Raw genomic sequence first — 22,157 nt, 5'->3', positions numbered from 1 at the left:
TACGTGCATACATACACAATACTGGCAGTTATTCGTGGGTTTAATTTGGCTATACAATGAATGTCCACATGAGCACACTGTCCCCCTCTGTCCCTCAGCTGAGCGGGAGGCTGAAATTCTCTATGAAGTGCTGTTTGATGAGGAGTTTGCAGGAGGACTCACCATCAGGTGGGACATGCGCACACACACACACACACACACACACACACCCCTCATGCATGTCTGCTCTCATAGTGCCTAAAAGCTGCATTTAAATGATTATTTGTGTGTGTGTGTGTGTGTGTGTGTGTGTGTGTAGGTGCTCTGCAGGACGAGGTTACAGGCTGCCCCCTTGTGCCTTAATCAACCTGAGTCACGGAGGCCGTCTTGAGCAGAGGCACACGGCCGTCGTCAAGCCTCAGGCCACGCAACGCACGCACAAGAACCAGCTGGACGGCCTCAACCACTCCCCACGCTCGCCGTTCATACCTACACAGGTACGGCACGCGCGCACACCTACGCACCAGCACACCAGCAGACACGCGTGCAGGTATCACCAGCCTGTCTGTGAATCAGTCCACGTGAGACGCGTGCAGGCTCAGTCTCTGATGGTTTTCTTCAGGGTTTACTTCAGCACAGCTTCACACTGTTGGTGGAACCAAGATGCAGTAACACTGTTGATTCTGGTCCTGTTTGTTCACCTAGGCAGTGTGTTCTACCCTCACTCCCCAGTTCAGCTCCATGACGGGCAAGATGAATGTTTGGCAAGCGTAACTAAGAACTTAAAATATGCAAAATCCTTACTTCGTTTCTGGCTATCAGCAGTGAGGGAATTGTCACGGACTGTAGAGATGTCGCAGAGCTGATAACGTCGGTCTTAGATTCTTGATAAGGTTTCTGGCCTTCAGAGATGAGGGATCACAAGAAGATCATAAGGTATTCTTAAGTAAAAGTGGTTCACATGGTCAAAGAAGCATCATCAGGTGTTTTATATTGGTAACTGCATACCTCCACGGGCTTATGACTTTGCCAAGATCAACTTGGTTTACAGCTGAATTAACAGCAGATTTGAGAGGCTGCAGCGAGGACCTGGGAGCCAAGAGGTGTAGGTTCAAATTTGGCAAGAGTTCTCATCACTCTTTTCACTGGTACACGGACATTTAAAAGTAGACACAGTGTGAATAGGCCATTTCAAAATATAGACTGAGATTTGCTATTACCACGCTTCAGATTAGGAGACTGATAAGACTGAATGCTGTATTTAGTGATGTTTGCAGAGAGAACTTTTATCTGCTGTGCGTGCTCTAGAAATTGGCTCTGTAACAGGCGGCGCCCACTTCTGATTTGTTTTGTGCGATAGGATGTCAAAACATTGTTCTAAGAGAAACTCTGTTCTCATGGAATCTCGGGTTTTGTTGCTGTGTCCAGATGCAGGGAAGCTATTTGAGAACTTCCTCATGCAACATGCATACTCCGGCATTACTTGGAGGTGCATTTTATTTAGATGACAAAATAACATTGTTTCATGCAGCAAAACGGCAGACAAAGCTTCGGTCTCAGGGCGGCCGACACTCAGGGAAACAGACAATCCCCTCACAAGGCCCTCAACCAGAAAAACCAGCAGAAGGTAAATAAAAAAACCCAGTATAATTTGATTGAGTGTTTGTTCAGTGCACTTGCTAATTGTGTGCATTCATTTGCACATGTGTGTGTGTTTTTGCACACCTCCCTAGGGCTCTGGTAAGGAGGAGGAGTTCAGTAATGTATGGCAGTCCCTGCAGAGTTCAGGCATGCCTCAGAAACCACCAGCTCACTGGCAAAACCACGTGAGTGGGAGTGTGTGCGTTTTCGTGCGCATGCGATTGTGAATGTGCGTCAGTGGCGATGTGACTTCGATCGGGTTTAATGCGCTGCGAAGCGTCTTGAGCTGACTGAGCAGAGACTCAAATCCCAGCAGTGCACAACCCTGCGTTTCACTTACCACGATTATCACATGTCCCTGTCCTGTACTGTCGCAAAGCACATCGTAATTCTTACAATACACCTTTACTCATCTGCAAATGAACCAGGACTTCACTAAAATGTGCAGTGCAGTGAGGCACACTGACAAATCCAGCCATTTTAATTGAGACTCTTCATTTGTTTACATTATTTTAGATTTTACATTTTTTCCAGTTATTGTGTTGACCTTGATATGAATTGTTTTAGACGCCATTCATGCTGTCCAGAATGATTATCCTGATGTTTTTTTGTAGGGTCAGGGTGGCAGTATTAGACTGCTTAAAAGGAATGAAGATTTAAATGCTGTTTTGCCAAAAAGTCCTTCAAACAAGGTATTATTGTTTTACCACAATTCATGCATTGCATTGCATTCCATATGTATATTTGTATACTAGGTTTGCATGTTGGTTATTCAAAATCACCACCATTAAACAGGTTAATAAACATTTATAATTATCACCATAAAAAATGATCTTTTACTCATTACCTCTAATACCAGTCTAGTGTGGCATTTTGTAATCACTATTCAACAGTTAATGCAACAGGCCATTACAATGTTGGCCACTTCTAGAATAATGACATAGGATCTGTCAGCCTGACCCAGGATCTGTGTCAGACGCAAAATCGTGTCCTTCTGCTCACCTTGGACATTCTTGTCTCAGGCCTCTACAGAGTTTGAAGAACTTATTGCCAATCTGAAGATCTCCAAGGACCCTGAACCTGCTGTGCCTGCACAGCAGAAGGAGTCCAAGGACCAAACAGGAGAGCCTCTTTCTCCTCAGTCCTTCGCTATGGTAACTCCCTCCTCTTCAGCCAGACTTTTGAGGGAGAGTTATTGTGTTTGAACGATGGAAGAACAGAGATTTGTTCTCTGTTGTTTTAGTTTGGGAAAGTAAGACATGCACCTAATAGTTTGTTTTCTTAACGTAACGGTCCTCTTTTTCATTTCTTGCGGTCCCGTGCTGCTGTGAGCAGATGGGCACCATGATGCTAAAGGAAATGTTGAAGATCGACGGTTCAGGAACAGCCGGCTCCGCCCCTGACTCCGCCTCTCTCGCGGGCCAAAATTCCACCAGCACCACTCAGCAGCAGAGCAGAAGACGTTCCTCTAAAAAACTGGGTATGTAAACCCGGGACACTCCTGCCTTGAATCCCCACTCACTGGACACATTTTTAGGTATACTTGAGTGAACCAACAGTTTATTAGGCACAAGTATGGCAATCGATGGCTATAACTGTACACTTATGAGGTTTTTGTCATAAATTTGTGGTGTGGGTAGGCTTCTGTGTACCCGTCACTAGTAACGGCGGTGGTTGTGTGACTCCCCCAGCTGCGAGGATCAACACCCCCCAGGCTGAAGCTCTGCCCCACCCACTCACTCCCCCACCCCCTCTGCTGCCCAGCATGGCCACCGAGCTCGGACGCGCGTGTGTGGCCCTCGGCATGGGCCCCGCAGAGTTCAGCTTCCTCCGAAACAGACAGGTCGGCGTGTCGCACACACTCCGCGTGTAACAACTCCGATTCCACGGAGCCGAAACGACCCGGCATTGTCCGGCACCTACTGGCATGTGACGGAGGTTTAGAACCAGGGAATGACGCAACTACTGTATCTCTCGCCAGCTCCGATTTATTCATTATTATTTCAATGCCGTTATTCAGCACTGCTGAGATTTGAAATTTGACCTTCGATCTCCGTGTTGGCTCCCTCCGCAGGGCCTGACCGTGTGCCAGGTGAAGCTGTCCAACGGCCTCATGGTCCACGGGCCCCACTGCCAGTCGGAGGGCGAGGCCAAGGAGAAAGCCGCCCTCTTTGCCCTCCAGCGCCTGGTAAATCGCCCCGCCCCCACCGTTTATACATACACTATGAGGTCAGTAGCGAAATCACCAGCTTCACCTCCCTGGTGGTCCTGACCTCATGCCGGGGATATTTCTGCTCTCAGATGAAGAGTTATCAGCTGGTCTGGTCTTGCGGACACGCCAGCCCTCAAAGCTGTTCCATCAGAAACATCTCCATTGTATTTACACTGTATATTGTATTTGACCATGCGATCAGGCATTCCCTGCTGTCCCTAACACTCTTATTGTCTCTCGTAGAACTCGGTGGGTTCGTTCCCTCTGCCTGCTGCTCTGTTCTCTGGCATGCAGCCAGTACGGCCAATGCCGCCTCATCCCGCCATGTTTACTCAGCCTGCCGGTCAGTGCTCTGGAGAAGCGTTCACTTCTGTCCCCTTTTCACGTTTCTTTTTTCTTTACTTTGTGCTTTAGGACACAGTTTGACAAACCGTGCACATTCAGCCATGTTTAGACTCCAGGGTGTGTGTTGACTTATGCAGAGTCCTTTTAATCCGACGTGCAGTTAACCTACAAACCTGACCTACAGCAACGCAAAGGTCTTCCAGCAGCAGCCGCTAAAATTAGTTGGTGTTGATTGGCGACGTTAGGCTGCTTGCTTGTGTAGCCCATGATTCTTTCATTTCAAAGCTATTTGACGTCCACAGCCATACAAAGTCCCATGTCCGATAAGTTCCATGGTGCTTTAAATTTGAAAAATTGCTAGTTATACTCACTAATACAGTAATACTCGTTTTTTAATGGAGTCTGAACCCTCAGTGCTTGAAGGATGCATCATGTTGTGTTTGACTTCTGCGGTTGCTGCTGTTTCTGTTGCTGATTAAAACTATTACTTTATACAGGTGGTCTCTTATTGCCCCCACAAGGGTATGGACCGTTTTCCTGGGGTGTGCAGCTCCCCCCACAGGGACAGCCTTTCTACGGAGGCACGTTCCCAGGAGCACGTGGCCCTCCACCCCCTGCCCCCATTGGAACTCACAACCAGTTTGTTCCCCTACAGGCAAGAATTGGTTTGGCAGATTTAAATGCACGTACACTTGAATGCACTGCCATCTACACAGAGTTTACAGAAAACTGGTATTTATTTTTTTCATCTGTGAAAAATCATTTCATTTTTTATCTATTTCAGGTCACTAAGAAACGTATTTCGGGACGCAAGAATCAGGAGGCGAGGCAGGAGACGCCACACGTACCCCGATCCCAAAGCGGCGGGACGTCTCTGGCCGCAGCGGCGGCACCCCAGTGTGCCCCGAAGACGCCTCCACCCTCCAGCACCCAGGAGCCATCGGAGAAACTCACCCCCACCACCCCCAAGACCCCCAAGCAAAACTCCAACCCTCACACGCCAGCCTCAGCCTCCAAACGCAAGCACAGAAAGCTCGCCGTCAATTTCGAGGCTGCCAAAGTGACGGACTGAAGTCTCCCGCCTGTCTTCGCCCCCTAGGACCTCTCTGGTGTTTTAGTATTGATATTATTTTTTAGATCATAATCCTAAATTGGGTGAAAAAGCAATCAAGAGAAGAAAAAAGAACTGGATTCTGTATTTCCATCTTTTCAAGGCAGATAGTATATTTCACAGGTACTCTAGCACTCTGCTTTGGTTTTTGGTTGTTTCGGCTGAATTATCTTGACTATTTTAACCTTTTATTTCTTTACTTTGGCACCAAAATGATCGTCGTCTCCTCAAATGCACGAGATGATCACATTCACCTCAGTGTGTTTCGCTTCGTTCACTACCAAATTGTGCTTTTATTCAAATCAGTGCTTATTTTTCAATGCAGGTTTTTTACTATTCCAACTTGAATAATTATTTTTGTAACTGCAGCACAGTAAACAAAGTATATATAATTTGACACAAACAAGAATTTGATACATCGGTATTTGTTTTCTTTTTTTGCCATTGCAGACAGAAGTGTTACGGTGCAGAAATGCAGGTACTTGTACCTGGTTTCAGGAATGAATATCAAAGTTGGATCCATAAGGATGTCATTTCACAGAAACTGATCAAATTTTTCTCCTCCACTAAATTGTCTGAATTGAGATTTGCCTCTAAAATTGCTTTCTGGACTTAATCTTAGTATATAAACTTAACGATGCCTCTGCCCTGAAAGGATCTACTTTAACAGGATTTCACTACTGAGTTAATTTACCAAAAGTATTGTAGCACAAGGTATCACAGAGGAAGTGTCGGTTAAACAAGATTGTTTATGTAGATCATAATGCTACAAGAACCTGGACCCTGTTTATGGATTCAAGCGCTAATGAAAGTATACTTGCTTGTATCTGTCGGTAGGACCTTTGTCCAATATCTTCTCCATGGGTTAGTCGTAGGCAGGCAGTTTTATTTGACTTGATTCACTTTTCTTTCAGTGGAAGAGAGTAATTCTTATGTTCAGTTTTTAAAATGAAATTTTGTATTTAAATCCATGGATTTTATGTCAGCCATTTTAAAAATGGACCTATTACAAATAATGAAACATTTTTTTCAGGCCCTTCTAGTGTAACACACTGTAGTTCTGTTTTTGTGCAAACTTTATTTTGAGCAAATTTATCTCACCCACCACATCTGTGTCCATTTTAATGTTGACAGCAAAGTACAATTGTGTGCAGTGTTCTTTTGAAACGAACTTGGTAGCTAATTTAAACCTATAATTACAAAAATGTATACTGCACCTTCCCGTTTAAGATGTGCTGTAAATACACATTTAATAAAACTTGTTACTACAATTTTTTCATCTCTTTTCGGTTTGTTACAGCCAATGCAATGCTTGTTAGTCCAGATGTTCCCCGCTCACATTCATCTGTTAATTTGTTATACATTTTTTATATATATCAGTGGGGAACCTCAGGGCCCTCTACGTCCTCTCAGAGGGCCTAAAATATTTTTAAAACATAAATATATATAATATAATTTATCCAATTTAATTTAATCTATTTACAGTTTGACAATCGACATCTAAACAATTACAAAAATATAAGCAAATAAATTATTCACCCGTGTCTATTCAATCTGTGTTGGAAGGTAAGGGGTTAAGTGGAAGCCTGTGAGCCTGTGTTGACCAATCATGTCTTCCCTCTTAGTGGGCGGGCTCAGATCATTGGGCGGGCTTAACTGTATGATAATTTCCGCCCGCTGTGGCGACTCTAGCTGTCGTTAGCGTACCACCGCTAGCTAGTTTCGAGTCAGTCCTTTGACATTCTCATTTACATATTCCGCTTCCGAGGAACACGGAGCTGTGAAACCTTATTTTGCTTAAGAAGTTATCTAGTACATATGTTATTATTTATTGCGTTTCTAAAGCTGTACTGTCGTCTCAATTTTTATTTATTTTTTTTATTGCGGGGGGGGCGGGCCCAGGTATAATGGTCACGGTTAAGAGTGTACTTTCGCGAACGTCGCGAGCGTCGCTGCAGTGTTCTCCGAAACGATAGGTGGCGATAGGTGGCAGTGGAGAATAAAAAACCCCTGCAAAACCGGGGAAAGAACATTTTTACTTGACCAGAGACCGTATATATACACATCAGGCATCAAACGTAAATATGGCTTTGCAGTGTTGTCCGAAACGATACGTTAACAAATACGAGCCTCTTGTAATTCCAGGGCGAAACATGAGAGAACGTGAAGACGTTAAGATTGGGCGTTTTGAAAATAAACAACCATTAAATAATGTGATAAAAAAGCGAATTATTTCGATTCATTTCGAGTATATGTATAAATATTTAACTTAATTAAGTTTAACGTGCTGGGAAATATTGAAATGGACCTTTAAAGTGACGTACAAGTGCTTTAATTCCACCTTGTATAGGTGTATGAACCCGGTGTTCTGTCGGATTTTCCTACTTTGTCGAATTTTCCTACCGTATCAGCTGGCAGCGAGTATTTATAGACTAGTCTGTCGAATTTTCCTACCTTGTCGAATTTTCCTACCGTGTCCGTTGGCATCGCGTATTTGTAGACGTATCTCTTAGTTTGTTTACCTTATGGAAACGTCGTAATGTAGCGCAAATCAGCGTTTAAAAAGTAGTATTTGTAGACGTATCTCTTAGTTTGTTTACCTTATGGAAACGTCGTAATGTAGCGCAAATCAGCGTTTAAAAAGTAGTATTTGTAGACGTATCTCTTAATTTGTTTACCTTATGGAAACGTTGTAATGTAGCGCAAATCAGCGTTTAAAAAGTAGTATTGTAGACATATCTCTTAGTTTGTTTACCTTATGGAAACGTCGTAATGTAGCGCAATTTAGCGTTTAAAAAGTAGTATTGTAGACGTATCTCTTAGTTTGTTTACCTTATGGAAACAACGTAATGTAGCGCAATTTAGCGTTTAAAAAGTAGTATTTGTAGACGTATCTCTTAGTTTGTTTACCTTTTGGAAACGTTGTAATGTAGCGCAAATTGGCGTTTAAAAAGTAGTATTGTAGTATCTCAGTTTGTTTACCTTATGGAAACGTCATGTAGCGCAAATCAGCGTTTAAAAAGTAGGATGAGCTTTAAAATAAAAGTTTTATTTTGCGTATTAGTGTATACACGGCTCAATCATTATCATGCGGAAATATCCAAGTCCCTATAAATAGGTAATACAGGTAGTAAAATGGCACTGTTTAAAACATTTTAATCAACTAGTTAACTTAATGCACAGTTGAAAACATTGCAATTGCAAACAAAGAAGAAATTATAAACAAGAAATTAACTTACTGCACTATTGAAAGGACTAAATAGTACTGCACTGTTGAAATTCGCTAGCAGGCAGGAAAAATCGATGGGTGTAGTAGGCGGCCACCAAAATAGTGACGTAAAAGCGACTTGCGCATGCGCAGTAAGCCTTGGTATGAATTTTCGATGGGTAGGAAAAATCGACAGAACACCGGCAAACATGACTTTGTCCATCGCGCTGAAGCGCGGCGCGCGCAAAGTTACAAAATTCGGGAGGTGCACGACCTCGCGCCGCGACAGCGCGCGAGGCCCTCGCGCACGGGCGGAGCCACCGCGATTACGTCATTTTCGCCGCGCGGACCCTCGCGGCGCGTCGAGTATAAACCAGGCTTCAGTCCTTTGACATTCTCATTTACATATTCCGCTTCCGAGGAACACGGAGCTGTGAAACCTTATTTTGTTGAAACCTTATTTTGCTTAAGAAGTTATCTAGTACATATGTTATTATTTATTGCTTTTCTAAAGCTGTACTGTCGTCTCAATTTTTATTTATTTATTTTTATTGCAGTTAATTAGGAGAGGAAACTAATTTTTTTCCGGGGGGGGGGCGGGCCCAGGTATAATGGTCACGGTTGGCTATTGATATATAAATATTTAGGTCAAAGCACAGGCTTTAAATACCCGCTTTGAGAGGTCGCTGTTTTTAGTCACCACGAAAGGCAAGAACGTGACTCCTGAATACGTACACGTACCTTAAATCCTGAAGAGCCCGAAAGCGCGCGTGATGTCCGCGCGCAGGACGCTCGCGTGTGTCGCGGGTGCCGCGTGCGTCTTTAAAACCTGACCACGCCCACCAATCGACTGATGTGTGACGTCAGCGTTTGTACATTTTTTTCCCTCCTCTCCACCTACGGGTCTCTTCCCTGTAGCTAATGTGTCCGTATATTTTTGGAAGGAGTTGACGGACTATTTTCAGTGAATTTCGGCGAACGTGGATTAGAGAGGAGTTACCGACAGCATGGCTGCCCCGGAGAGTAATCGCAGCTACTGTAAAAAATTCAAACACGACGCGGCGGGATTAACTTCGTGTTAGCGGCGGAGAAGTTTGACAACGCGGCGCGTTCACGTCTGTCCAGCCTGCGGTCCGGACGCGCGCAGACTGGGTGGTGTTGGTTGGATGTCTCGCTATCTAAAAATCAGCTTAAATTAAATTAAATTGGCTACTAAATTCAAGCGTTTCGCTGTGTGCTGGTCGTATGGGCGAGGTGAATGTGCCCATCCTGTTTGGACCCTGTCAGGTTTCGCAAACGTTTCCAAAGTCTTTAAAAAGATGATTTCGTGGACTGAAACTCAAAGGTCTGAAGACCAAAGTCGAGATCAGTGGTGTGTTTTGTTTGCTGCCCGTTTCTATTTAGGGCACAATCGGGTAAAATGGGAGCAAGTTTGCCTATTTGAATAGCCTTTCACTTTTTTTTTTCCTCTAGCGTCCTTGACAGTGCATAAATGTTTTTGTATGTTTCTGAATGAATTCATTTTGCAATGGGAACACACAGAAACGGTTTCACAAAGAGTGAGAGGTGTATCCTCTCAGTAGACGTGGGGACAACATCCATCAGGTGTCATGTGTACGACAAGACTGCCACCATCAGAGGGTCCTGCTCCACTAAGGTAACTAGTATCTAGTAACTTGGTATTGACAGTGACTCTGAATAAACCAGGTGGCCCAGTGGTGTTCACACTGTCCTCTCTTGTCTAACCTGGACATCTAAAGGATGTTGCGCTCTTGTCCCACTACAGGTGTCCCTGCTTTACCCTCGACCCGGCTGGGTGGAGATGGACCCCGAGGACCTGTGGCGTGGGTTTGTTTCCGTGGTTAAAGGAGCTGTGCAAGGTTAGACCCATGTGGATTTTTGCTATTTTTAATGAGGAACGTGTAGGCAAAACCAGTCTTTGGTCCGAAGTAAATGGCATGTGGGTTTCAAAGTAGTTTTATTCCCCACAGTTTAGAGTTGCTATTAAATTATAACGACAAAACGCTTCTACTATCTCTTTGATTTTAGATTCAGGGTTACAGATGTGCCAAATGGAAGCGTTGGGTATCTCAACGCAAAGAGCTACTTTCACCACCTGGGACAAGTAAGTGTACCTGCACAAGAGAATATACGTATGTACGTACATGTTTTTATGTGTTGGTGAGGCAGGAGATCTTCCTGGTAGAACAACAGTCATGTCTTTTGTGTCCTGGCCCCCAGGAAGACAGGAAAGACCTTTCATAACTTCATTGGCTGGCAGGACCTAAGGGCTGAAGAGATGGTGAGGTCATGGAATAACTCCTGCACCATGAAGGTGAGGTCGCCTCATCTTGACCTGCAGTGGCTGTAGTGACGGTGAAGTCCAGCGCCTTTATATGTTGAGGTCTTCTATTAAAGAGTTACATGACATTAGCTTTGGTCAGTGGGACTTTGTTTCTCATTAACTTAATCTTTTGCTTTGTAGTACAGAGTAATGGGGCTTCATTGAGATCAGAGTGAGGTTTTGTAAAGCACGGAGCTCACTGAGATTGCTCATGCAGTTAACATTGTGCTAGGTGGGTTTGTACACTTCTGTGAGTCCTACCCTGCACAGTTCTCTGTTTTCGGTAAGTCTGGCTCACACAGGGCTGTTTGCTGATGTAAACTAGTACTGATGCTGTAGCTGGTGCCAAGCTAGGTGAGGATGAACTGCCTGGGGAATTTTAATTTTTGTGATTTTTGTAACCAGTGGCAATTATGTTCTGTGAAGTTCCATACATTGAAAACATTGCATAAATTTCATCAACACTATTAATAATGTGCAATTATAATAACTTTTGCAATTTGGAAGTTGCATAATTTGTAGTTGCAGTATGAAATCAATTAATCTTTCAGCTCTTAATCACAATGGTGCAGGGCAGGTGTCCATCAGGGCCAAAGATGAAAATCCAGTTGGTCTTTAGACTGTGAAAGTGTAGTGAAACCGAAGACTCTCCCTGGCGTCTCCACCCCTGTGTTGTTCTGTGGTGGTGCTGCGGGTGTAATGTGATTCCCCAACAAGAACCACGTCACATCGCTGTGACAACCTGTCTGGCCACCTTCAGCTTTTACTACTGAAGCTAACACAAAAAAGCTTGTGTAACACTGTTCAGGAAAAAGAATGTGTTGCTGAAAATGTTTGTATGTCAGCAGTAACTCTGTGTGTGTGTGTGTGTGTGTGTGTGTGTGTGTGTGTGTGTGTTGGCAGAGCATACATGGAGTGATGAAGGTCCTGCACTTCCTCACTAGACAGAAACGGTTCCTGGCTGCGAGCCTGGTGGTCTTCACCACGCAGCACGTCTCTCTGCGCCTGGCCTGGGCCCTGCGCAACATCCCTCAGGTGACCCACTCCTGCCTTTCCTGCTGACCTCAGATCAGTCCTCCCTTCCCTGAGTCCTAAGCATGTCCTAAGACAGTGATTAACTTCCAGGGTGATGGTATGATCTATTATTTTCATATCTGTAGCTGCCTGTATCACACAGTATCACAATTTTTTACTGAATTTCCCACTCGTGGGATCAATAAAGTTAATAAAATTCAATTTTCAAATATATTCATCCTACAATGGCAGATCAGATTGAACACCATCAGCAGACGTCCAATGAAAATGAATCGTCGTCTCTGTAAACTTGATGTTCTGTGCAGAGCCGAACGATAAATGTATGCCCACACATTACATGGGTCAATGAATGCATATTTATCTTAACTCATTCCTTCTCTCGCTCTCCCCCCCTTCTCTCTCTCTTCCACTCCCTCCCTCCTCTCTCTCTCTCTCTCTCCCTCATTCCTTTTCTCTTTCTGTCTCAGATAAAGAAAGCGGTTGATGAAGGCACCTGCTGTTTTGGTACTATAGACACTTGGCTGCTTTATAAACTAACCAAAGGTAAAAGGCCTTGACCTCAGTGCGTTTCATCTAAACATGCTGTTCACTCCTCTGCGGTTATATGGTCATGTGATGTGCTGGTAGTTGGCGTTGCAAACTGAGGCAAACATAGTAATTTAAGTTATGTACTATACATCTGGGCAAAGAGCGAGAAGTAGTTCTGAGCCTTTTTATTTTTTATTTTTGTTAAGTAACTTACCAGCAGTCTAAAATATGCAAATTTGTTTCTCTATAATACAGTTACATTATCCAGTGTTTTATTTATGTTATTTGAATGCTGTTTCTGCAGGTTTGGTCCACGCTACAGACTTTTCGAATGCCAGTTCGACTGCGTTATTTGATTCCTACCAGGTGTGCCCCAGCTCACATTCATATAGCACTCATTAGGTTTTCCTCTAATCCTGCATTGTAATTGTGTCTTCAAAATCAAGTGACACGTTGTCATGAGACTATTAAGCCTTTAGGCTCTTGGTTACCTCTCTATAGCAACTGCAGTGTTCATGGTGTGTGTGTTGGTTTCAGATGTGCTGGAGTGGGTTTGTGTGTTCGCTGCTCTCTCTACCTCTCTCCATCCTCCCCAGGGTGTACGACACCAGGTACAGTGCTCCTGACACTCCTGCTCACTCCCTGTGTATCACTGCTCCTTCATTAACGCTCCTACCCTAATGCTCCTTCATTGACACTCCTACCACTAATGCTCCTTCATTAACACTCCTCCTCTCCCCCTAATGCTCCTTCATTAACACTCCTCCTCTCCCCCTAATGCTCCTTCATTAACACTCCTCCTCTCCCCATAACGCTCCTTCATTAACGCTCCTCCTCTCCCCCTAACGCTTCTTCATTAACGCTCCTCCTCTCCCCCTAACGCTCCTTCATTAACGCTCCTCCTCTCCCCGTAATGCTCCTTCATTAACGCTCCTCCTCTCCCTCTAATGCTCCTTCATTAACGCTCCTCCTCTCCCTCTAACGCTCCTTCATTAACGCTCCTCCTCTCCCTCTAACGCTCCTTCATTAACGCTCCTCCTCTCCCTCTAATGCTCCTTCATTAACGCTCCTCCTCTCCCCCTAACGCTCCTTCATTAACGCTCCTCCTCTCCCCCTAACGCTCCTTCATTAACGCTCCTCCTCTCCCCCTAACGCTCCTTCATTAACGCTCCTCCTCTCCCCCTAACGCTCCTTCATTAACGCTCCTCCTCTCCCCCTAACGCTCCTTCATTAACGCTCCTCCTCTCCCCCTAACGCTCCTTCATTAACGCTCCTCCTCTCCCTCTAATGCTCCTTCATTAACGCTCCTCCTCTCCCCATAATGCTCCTTCATTAACGCTCCTTCATTAATGCTCCTCCTCTCCCTCTAATGCTCCTTCATTAACGCTCCTCCTCTCCCTCTAATGCTCCTTCATTAACACTCCTCCTCTCCCCCTAATGCTCCTTCATTAACACTCCTCCTCTCCCCATAACGCTCCTTCATTAACGCTCCTCCTCTCCCCCTAACGCTTCTTCATTAACGCTCCTCCTCTCCCCCTAACGCTCCTTCATTAACGCTCCTCCTCTCCCCGTAATGCTCCTTCATTAACGCTCCTCCTCTCCCTCTAATGCTCCTTCATTAACGCTCCTCCTCTCCCTCTAACGCTCCTTCATTAACGCTCCTCCTCTCCCTCTAACGCTCCTTCATTAACGCTCCTCCTCTCCCTCTAATGCTCCTTCATTAACGCTCCTCCTCTCCCCCTAACGCTCCTTCATTAACGCTCCTCCTCTCCCCCTAACGCTCCTTCATTAACGCTCCTCCTCTCCCCCTAACGCTCCTTCATTAACGCTCCTCCTCTCCCCCTAACGCTCCTTCATTAACGCTCCTCCTCTCCCTCCAATGCTCCTTCATTAACGCTCCTCCTCTCCCCCTAATGCTCCTTCATTAACGCTCCTCCTCTCCCTCTAATGCTCCTTCATTAACGCTCCTCCTCTCCCCATAATGCTCCTTCATTAACGCTCCTTCATTAACGCTCCTCCTCTCCCTCTAATGCTCCTTCATTAACGCTCCTCCTCTCCCCCTAATGCTCCTTCATTAACGCTCCTCCTCTCCCTCTAATGCTCCTTCATTAACGCTCCTCCTCTCCCCCTAATGCTCCTTCATTAACGCTCCTCCTCTCCCCCTAATGCTCCTTCATTAACGCTCCTCCTCTCCCTCTAATGCTCCTTCATTAACGCTCCTCTCCCCCTAATGCTCCTTCATTAACGCTCCTCCTCTCCCCCTAACGCTCCTTCATTAACGCTCCTCCTCTCCCCCTAACGCTCCTTCATTAACGCTCCTCCTCTCCCCCTAATGCTCCTTCATTAACGCTCCTCCTCTCCCCCTAACGCTCCTTCATTAACGCTCCTCCTCTCCCCCTAACGCTCCTTCATTAACGCTCCTCCTCTCCCTCTAATGCTCCTTCATTAACGCTCCTCCTCTCCCCCTAACGCTCCTTCATTAACGCTCCTCCTCTCCCCCTAATGCTCCTTCATTAACGCTCCTCCTCTCCCCCTAACGCTCCTTCATTAACGCTCCTCCTCCTCCCCGTAACGCTCCTTCATTAACGCTCCTCCTCTCCCTCTAATGCTCCTTCATTAATCTGTCACTCTTTGTTCTCTTCTAGCCACAATTTTGGCTCATGTCATCCCTCAATCTTTGGGGCTCCAATTCCAATCATGTCGATTGTGAGTATTGCCTGTTTGTCTCCTATTATTACCTGTTTGTCTGAGTTTTGTGGGTGTATGGTTTATTGGGTTGACCTGACAGCAGGCCTCCAACACCCAGAAGAATAACTGCGTGGTTCTGATTCTGCCGCAGATGGCCGACCAGCAGGCGGCCATGTTTGGGGAGTGCTGCTTTGACACGGGTGACGTCAAAATCACCATGGGAACGGGCACCTTCATGGACATCAACACGGGGAACAAACCTCACACGTCTGTGGCCGGTTCGTATGTTCCTCAGACATATGTTCCTTACCCCAACTAATGTAGCCACACAAGTAAAGTGTTCTTAATCCCGACCAGTAAAAGGGGCTCTAGGGTAAGACCCCAAACTACTTACCTCAGCCATTAAAGCAGGATAAACGTACACACTGCAATCCCAGTGAAACTCACTGAGATCTGTGGTAGTGTTGCATAATTCTTTTTTTTTTTTTTCTTTCATTTGGTGGTTTATCTTCATATATCTTTAAATGTCACAATAGTGCGAATTTAGTACTAATTGTGCCCCCCTACATGCAGGCCTGTATCCTCTGGTGGGCTGGAAGATGGGCCCTGAGGTCGTGTACCTGGCGGAGGGCAATGCTGCCAGCACTGGCACTGCCATCAAATGGGCGCAGGAGATAGGTGACACACACACACACACACACACACAAGCAAGAGCACCACTGGCCTGCTGTAGGCATGCTGACCGAGTCCCGCTATCGTCCTGCAGAGCTCTTCACAGACGTGCGGGAGACGGCGGGCATGGCGGCCAGCGTGGAGGACTCGGACGGCGTGTGCTTCGTGCCTTCCTTCAGCGGCCTGCAGGTGGGCCGTGGCTCTCGCGCTGCTTCCTGCTTCCAGGCCCAATGTCCTGGTTCCCTCCAGGCCCAATGTCCTGGTTCCCTCCACCCGGGTAGCTCCATGAGCCATCAGGAGTCCTCTGACTGAAGAAGTCGGATGTCTTAAGAGGAAGAAGTCGGATGTCTCGTCATCTCCACCCCCCCCCCCACACACACACACACACACACACACCACATGATTGAGCAAGGACACGAGGGGACTTTAAGCGCTTTTGAAACGTTGATTTGAACTTGCACCCTGTCATACGGTGTTACTGGGGGGGAAGGGTGTTGGATGAAGCGTGTGATTCACACAGCTAAAATTGCAGGCAGTTGTTTTTGCAATTTTCGGTGGGTGGGAACGTGGATATATTCTAGGGAATTTCAAGTATTTTTATTGTAAGAAAAGAATCTTTTGTGATGTTGGGCCCCAAAAAATCTCAGTTTCTGCAAGATGCTTTTGTTTGCGGTCAAAGGTGTGTGAATGAGAGTGTCCCAGTGAGGCAGTATGGGACAGTGAGACTGGTGGTTAAGTCTTTCCTCTAGATGCTCTGTCCATATATGTGGAGAGCAGAGAGAGACCTACAGTGTGTTACACCAGCCACACGCTCACAATCCTGCCAGGTGCGATTATTTGGGAATCTGTACTGGCCTGACGTGAATCAGGTTTGTTGTCATCGTTAAAAATAATTTGAGTTTTGATAGCAGATTAATGAGAGAGAGAGAGAGAGAGACATCGCTGCCAACAGACTACAGGAACGCCTTATATTTCAAGCATGGTCACCTCTCTGAACACCTACACTACGGTCCACGAGTCATCCAGTCTTGTTGGGGTGTCCCTTTTTTTTTTGTTTTTGGAAGATCAAAGGAAATGCCTCACAGACGAAGGCCCATCTCTGACTTATGTGAGGGGGAAAATGAAGAGATTGGAATTTCCTTTTCCTGCAATAGTAGGCGGTTGTTTGACATGCTATGTTACAAAAGGCATCAGACTCTCCCCAGACTCTCTGGGGAGAGTCTGGCAGTGTGAGACTAAAGGGCGTATTGCGTTCTTTTGCCATTTATACTAAACAGTAGTTGAGTAGTGTGGCAGCATGTGCCAGCAGGCTTCATGTTCAGAATAGAAACCACCAACCACGCTCTGTCCAATGACAGCGGTGTTCATGATTGGTTAGGGATTTAAATTATTATTTATAATACAATTTTTTTTGGCCATGCGTTACTGGGTATATGCGCTCACTGTGCTTATTTATCAGTGTCTCCTGTGTGGTGGTCCCCTGTGCATGAAAAGCATGTTGTGTGTGTGTGTGTGCGCCTCAGGCCCCAGTGAACGACCCCAGAGCTTGTGCAGCATTCATGGGCCTGAAACCGTCCACCAACAAGTGCCACCTGGTCCGAGCCATCCTGGAGTCGGTGGCGTTTCGGTGAGCTGGGGAGGGGGGGTGGCGTGCTTCCTGCGGACGGCTAGCGATGGCGTCTGCATCCGTTCCTTACATCAGCTGTTCTATGTCCCAGTCCTGGGAGCCCGTTGCTGTGTGTACCTTCATGTTTTCCTTGCTCCGACACACCCGATTCGGGCCCTCAGTATCAAAGCCCTCATGAGGTGTGTGTGTGTGTGTGTGTGAGAAGGAGAGAGAGGGACAGGAAGATGAGAAAGACAGGGAGGGAGAAGGAGAGACGAGAACGAGACAGAGAGAGACAGGGTGAGAGAGAGAATAGTTGTGTGAGGTTGTAGCACTGCTGTATGAAGTTTGTGCTATGATGATGGTTGCAGGATGATGACGTTTGTGCTATGACTGCTGTATGACTCCTTTCAGGAACAAGCAGCTCTTCGACGTTATGCTGCGGGAAACACACATTCCCATCACCAAAATCAGGTGCGGGCAAATTAATCCATTAAATCAAATGTGTTGAGTACTGTAATTTGAATATTGGATGTTAATTGATTATTAAACAGTCACAGACTGATGTGTGAAATTCTTCAAAACTAGTGCTATAATGCTTCACCCTGATTTTCAAGCTTTTGTAGCATTTGGGGCAGTATTAGTCTGGAGGTTGGGGAACCAGTCTTGTGACGAGAGGGTTGGGGGTTCGATTTCCAGCCCCCCAGACCATGACTGAAGCACCCTTGAGCAAGGCACCTAACCCCAACTGCTCCATGGGTGCAGGACTAGGGCTGCCCACCGCTCTGGGCACATGTGCACCACTGCCCCCTAGTGATCACTTGTGTGTGTGTGTGTGTGTGTGTGTGTGTGTGTGTGTGTGTGTGTGTGTGTGTGTGTGTGTGTGTGTGTGTGTGTTCTTACTGCACAGATGGGTAAATGCACGGATGACTAATTTTGATTGCGGTGAAAATCACAATTGACAAATTCACAAAAATGGCACATTTATGTTTATCTGAGTGGCACAAATGAACCCCACTATCTCCTTACCGCTTCCTGTTTGTTAATGTGTGACTGCGTAAGGAACGGTGTCACTAATCAAATTAGTAGTGTAATTACAACCAATCATTATCAAACTTTGATACTAATTAAGCTGCCATTTCTTGGGGCGTATTATTTAAGGTCCCTTGATTCCTCATGAATTCCTTTGTATCTGTGTGTGTGGGTTCACAGGGCAGACGGCGGCGTCTGCACCAACGACTTCATTATGCAACTGACCACAGACCTTCTGGGACACAAGATCTCACGGCCGTGTCACTTTGACATGTCCTGTCTGGGGGTGGCGTTTGTGGCTGGCTTAGGAGTAGGTAAGATGAATCTAGGTACATACTGGATGCATTTAGGTATGTACTGAAACATTAGTCAACGTAGATTTGTGTGCGATTGGCTGCATCTGTTTGTAATTAACAGATAATTTAAATAAATAAATAAAGGTGCAAAATCGTTGCACTGTCCGGGGCTCCCTGGGGGGGGCGCTGCTGTAGATCACACGCCCATAGCTTCTCCTGTTTTTGCCGATGCGTATGCAGGCTACTGGAGGAGCAAGGAGGAACTGAAGAAGCTGCAGTCCACGGACCGCCTCTTCCTGCCCCAGAGCGGCAGAGGGGGCGCCTGCAACGGGGGCACCTACGTGCCCATGCTCCAGAGCTGGGAGGACGCCCTGCAGCGCTCCATGCACTGGTACAGCCAGCCCTGACGCCTCCGCTCCGACCACACCGTGCCCTCTGCACAGTGTCAAACACTGTTCTGAGGTCAGCCTTCCATGTTGAAAAGAAGGATTTGAGCAGATGTCAGGGAGCTGAGGTGGTTTGGAATCGAGACTAATAGTAGGACCTAATTGGACAACGTTTAGGCTGACAGTGGAGCCAGTGAAATTGTCAGTGAGCTAGTCCTAATTTTTGATTGGATAGGTGGCCAACTCTCATCTAAATGATTGCCCACTTTAATATGTGCTGCATTTGAGTGGAATTCTGGTAATCACAAATGTTACAAATTATTTGTTATTTAAATCATGTTAATTGGAATTAATGCAATCAGCGAATTGCATCATGCCTTATTGGCACGTACTAGAGACTGAGCTGTCTTAGTTGAGCTTGCACTTAGCTACTTGTTTCTCATAGGACTACAGACTGCTGATGACTCTTAATTTGACATGGGGAAAATAAGCCTGCCATTATTAATAGAGGATGCCTTTCTGTGTTTTTTGTGGGGAACATTGTCTGAAGTTTTCAATTGTACTTCTGAAAGAAAATGTAAATGCATTCAGTTTAGGCCTGAATGCAGAATGTTGTTTTGTTTTTGTTTTTTTTTCCTTTTGGGGTTGGATCCTGCTAAATCTAGTTAGCCAAATGATATCAGTGTACTTTGCCAGTTCAGAATTATGATTAGCCGCTTTACTGTCCATCTAGCTTCACCTGCTTATATGAGAAATGTGCTGGATTTCATCAGTATTCCCCTGTACTGACCAGGAAACTTTGCATATCTAGTCCATGTCTGCAGGACTTTACATGGTGCACCACGTAGACATATCTGTATTGTGCAGTTATCTATTCTACGCCATCCTGCTATTTTAAAATACATTTTTAACTGTTAAATAGGAACTTATGAAGGAAGAAGATGTACTCTGCCATTATTTGGTGAGGAAAATCAAGTGCCATTGCATAAGACGTCTTGGTAGCCAAGTGATCTTTCATTGGCAAGTGACCTGAATGAGTTGACACATTGCCTGCTTGACTGACTGAAAAGTGGTGTTGATCATGTACTGAGCAATTAGTTTCGAGGAGCTGTGTGGGAGTTTCCGTTAACCGTCTCATAGAGCATCTTTCAGCTCTCAGAACCTCTTCCTACCTCCATCAGCAAGCCTTCCACTGCTCTGGACCTTCTCCGGACCAGAACCAGGGCTGAGGAGGAGTGGCTCCTTTAGCCTTCAGGTGCCAGTCAGCCCATCTCAAATATCAACCCAAAGAGTCTGATCTACCTGCATCTAGGCCTAGTGGGAATGTGAATTTGCATTTTTTTTTTTGACTGCAATAATTAACCGTGAACCACACAAACCATAATTGTTACCTGCCATACAATGGTGTTTACATTTGTGGGGGAAGATGTGCATTGTACGGCTGTGTTTTGCTGTTGGCTAACATCCATTCTTGCGTCCAGACGTGATTGGTTCATGTCAAACAGTTAAACCAAACTAAAACCTTTGCTAAATGCTGATATGTGTAAGCGGTTTCTCAGCCATCAAGTCATTGTTTACCTAACTAAGACTGCATGTAATTTTACATTATTACTACTCGGTTGTATCAAAGTAAACCCAGAGCACATAAAGCTGACAAGCTGCTATTTTAGCCTGTTTTACTTTGATCCTTCCAAGACGTCTACGTTTCTTCCCCATGGACTGCTCCATACTGAACAAATAAGACTAAATTAATTATTATTTAGCCTCAGGAAGCCTGTGTTTTCCTTTGAATCCATCTATTTTGGTTATACCTAAGAACTGCATAACCAAAAAAAGATAATACCATGTTGGCAATGCAAAGGAGAGCACATATCTTTATGTGCTTTGGTTAATCCTCAGGGTGACTGCAATGGCATCTTATATATTTTACATATGTTGTATATCCTGGGTTTATATTGTACATGCTTTGCAAAGACCTAAAATAATGAAAACTACTGTGGTGATTTATTTCCATAGTTCAACGGTTTATTAGTTACACAAAGGAAGTGCACGATGCAAAAATGGAGATACAGGAGATTTTCAATAATGATAAACGAGGCCTTAATTCCTGTAATGTTTGTGCAGCTTCATAGTCGAATTTAATGTTGTTTTTTGTTTGTTTGTTTTTTGTCATTCAGATGAAATAAAAGCACAATGGTCTTCAGTGTTCAGAATGTGCCATAGGATGTGCCTTAAATTCTGTGTTGGAACACGTTTCAAATGTAGTTTTTGGAAGATAGATATATGTATTTACGGAATGTGTATAGTGATATGTTCATGAACTGACATTTTTCAGTTCTGCATGTTAAGCACTTCAGAGGTTTAAAGCAAGGGAATTGTTTTCCTCTTGGTGTGTTCCACCTTAATTAAAAACTAAGGAATAAGTGATTTCGCACACAAAGATTAGACACTCTTAACTGGATAAATGGTCGTGCTGCTCTGAACATTCATGTTACTATGTGGTTTCCTTTTCCTGACCAAGTAATTGATGTACTTTATGATTTTACCAATGACCCGTTCCTGCCCTTTTTCAAAGTATTGTACACAAATGTCAGGTGTTGGAAAGGGCAGTTGAGCTTGGAGGTATCTGTCAGTCATTCATCACCTCAGTTCTCACAAAAGGGACACGTGTATGTCAGGAATGTTCAGGTGGAGTCTGTCCTGCTAGCCCTTTTGTGCATCCTTGCTTAAGTCAGCTGTGGTGGTCATGCCTCAAGCCAGGAGCCTGCCAAAATCTTGTAGTTTTAACAGGTTAGATTTTCTTATGCTTTTACTTGTGCAAATTGGTGGTTCCATTACAGCCTTTTTTTACATACTGATCCAGACCTGTTCTACTTTTACTGATCTTATTTACTGTGAACACTCAAAATAAAGGTTAACGGTAATTGAGCTCACCTGTCTCTCAATTGGAAATGTTACTGTGGTGGGTTTTTTAAAGAACTGCTTCTGGGTTGTCTTGGGGTAAGGTTTGTCTTTATGTGTAGATTGGAAAATAAGATGTATAACACGGTTCTTAAATAAACTATTGTAATATA

At 45.0% G+C, this 22,157-nt stretch overlaps 2 protein-coding genes and 1 long non-coding RNA gene across 5 annotated transcripts in view; 2 read left to right on the top strand and 1 right to left on the bottom strand.

Annotated features, from left to right (window-relative positions):
• The window catches only part of xrn1 (5'-3' exoribonuclease 1), a 21,177-nt gene extending 14,618 nt beyond the window's left edge, over window positions 1-6,559 (top strand). The window contains exons 29-40 of one of the 2 annotated variants that reach the window (XM_076981640.1): window positions 99-168; window positions 299-476; window positions 1,511-1,606; window positions 1,713-1,805; window positions 2,235-2,312; window positions 2,643-2,774; window positions 2,956-3,100; window positions 3,312-3,463; window positions 3,695-3,808; window positions 4,076-4,175; window positions 4,675-4,859; window positions 4,962-6,559. In XM_076981640.1, the coding sequence (XP_076837755.1) occupies window positions 99-168; window positions 299-476; window positions 1,511-1,606; window positions 1,713-1,805; window positions 2,235-2,312; window positions 2,643-2,774; window positions 2,956-3,100; window positions 3,312-3,463; window positions 3,695-3,808; window positions 4,076-4,175; window positions 4,675-4,859; window positions 4,962-5,249 (1,631 nt within the window). In that variant the 3' untranslated portion in view covers window positions 5,250-6,559. The remainder of the gene's footprint in view (window positions 1-98; window positions 169-298; window positions 477-1,510; window positions 1,607-1,712; window positions 1,806-2,234; window positions 2,313-2,642; window positions 2,775-2,955; window positions 3,101-3,311; window positions 3,464-3,694; window positions 3,809-4,075; window positions 4,176-4,674; window positions 4,860-4,961) is intronic. The other variant, XM_076981641.1, reaches the window with a different exon arrangement.
• On the bottom strand, window positions 470-9,293 carry LOC143482992 (uncharacterized). Its single transcript, XR_013122351.1, has 3 exons — window positions 9,238-9,293; window positions 784-881; window positions 470-625 (listed from the first exon to the last, which is right to left on the bottom strand). It is a non-coding gene; the product is annotated as an uncharacterized LOC143482992 (long non-coding RNA).
• Window positions 9,197-22,157, top strand: gk5 (glycerol kinase 5). 2 transcript variants are annotated; one of them, XM_076981643.1, is made up of 17 exons: window positions 9,198-9,868; window positions 10,039-10,153; window positions 10,283-10,376; window positions 10,546-10,621; window positions 10,738-10,831; window positions 11,744-11,875; window positions 12,343-12,418; window positions 12,708-12,769; window positions 12,941-13,014; window positions 15,049-15,109; window positions 15,243-15,369; window positions 15,665-15,769; window positions 15,858-15,952; window positions 17,287-17,390; window positions 17,784-17,843; window positions 18,582-18,715; window positions 18,938-22,157. In XM_076981643.1, exons 3-17 carry the CDS (start codon window positions 10,319-10,321, stop codon window positions 19,102-19,104), a joined length of 1,425 nt encoding a protein of 474 aa, XP_076837758.1. In that variant the 5' UTR covers window positions 9,198-9,868; window positions 10,039-10,153; window positions 10,283-10,318; the 3' UTR covers window positions 19,105-22,157. The 2 variants fall into 2 exon arrangements, with proteins under 2 accessions (XP_076837757.1, XP_076837758.1); XM_076981642.1 differs by having other exon boundaries at window positions 9,197-10,153.

Source organism: Brachyhypopomus gauderio, chromosome 19 (genome assembly GCF_052324685.1).
Source record: "Brachyhypopomus gauderio isolate BG-103 chromosome 19, BGAUD_0.2, whole genome shotgun sequence".
Classification (NCBI taxonomy): Eukaryota; Metazoa; Chordata; class Actinopteri; order Gymnotiformes; family Hypopomidae; genus Brachyhypopomus; species Brachyhypopomus gauderio.
Note: the sequence above shows the minus strand (reverse complement) of the source record. Positions and strands in the feature narration are given on the sequence as shown.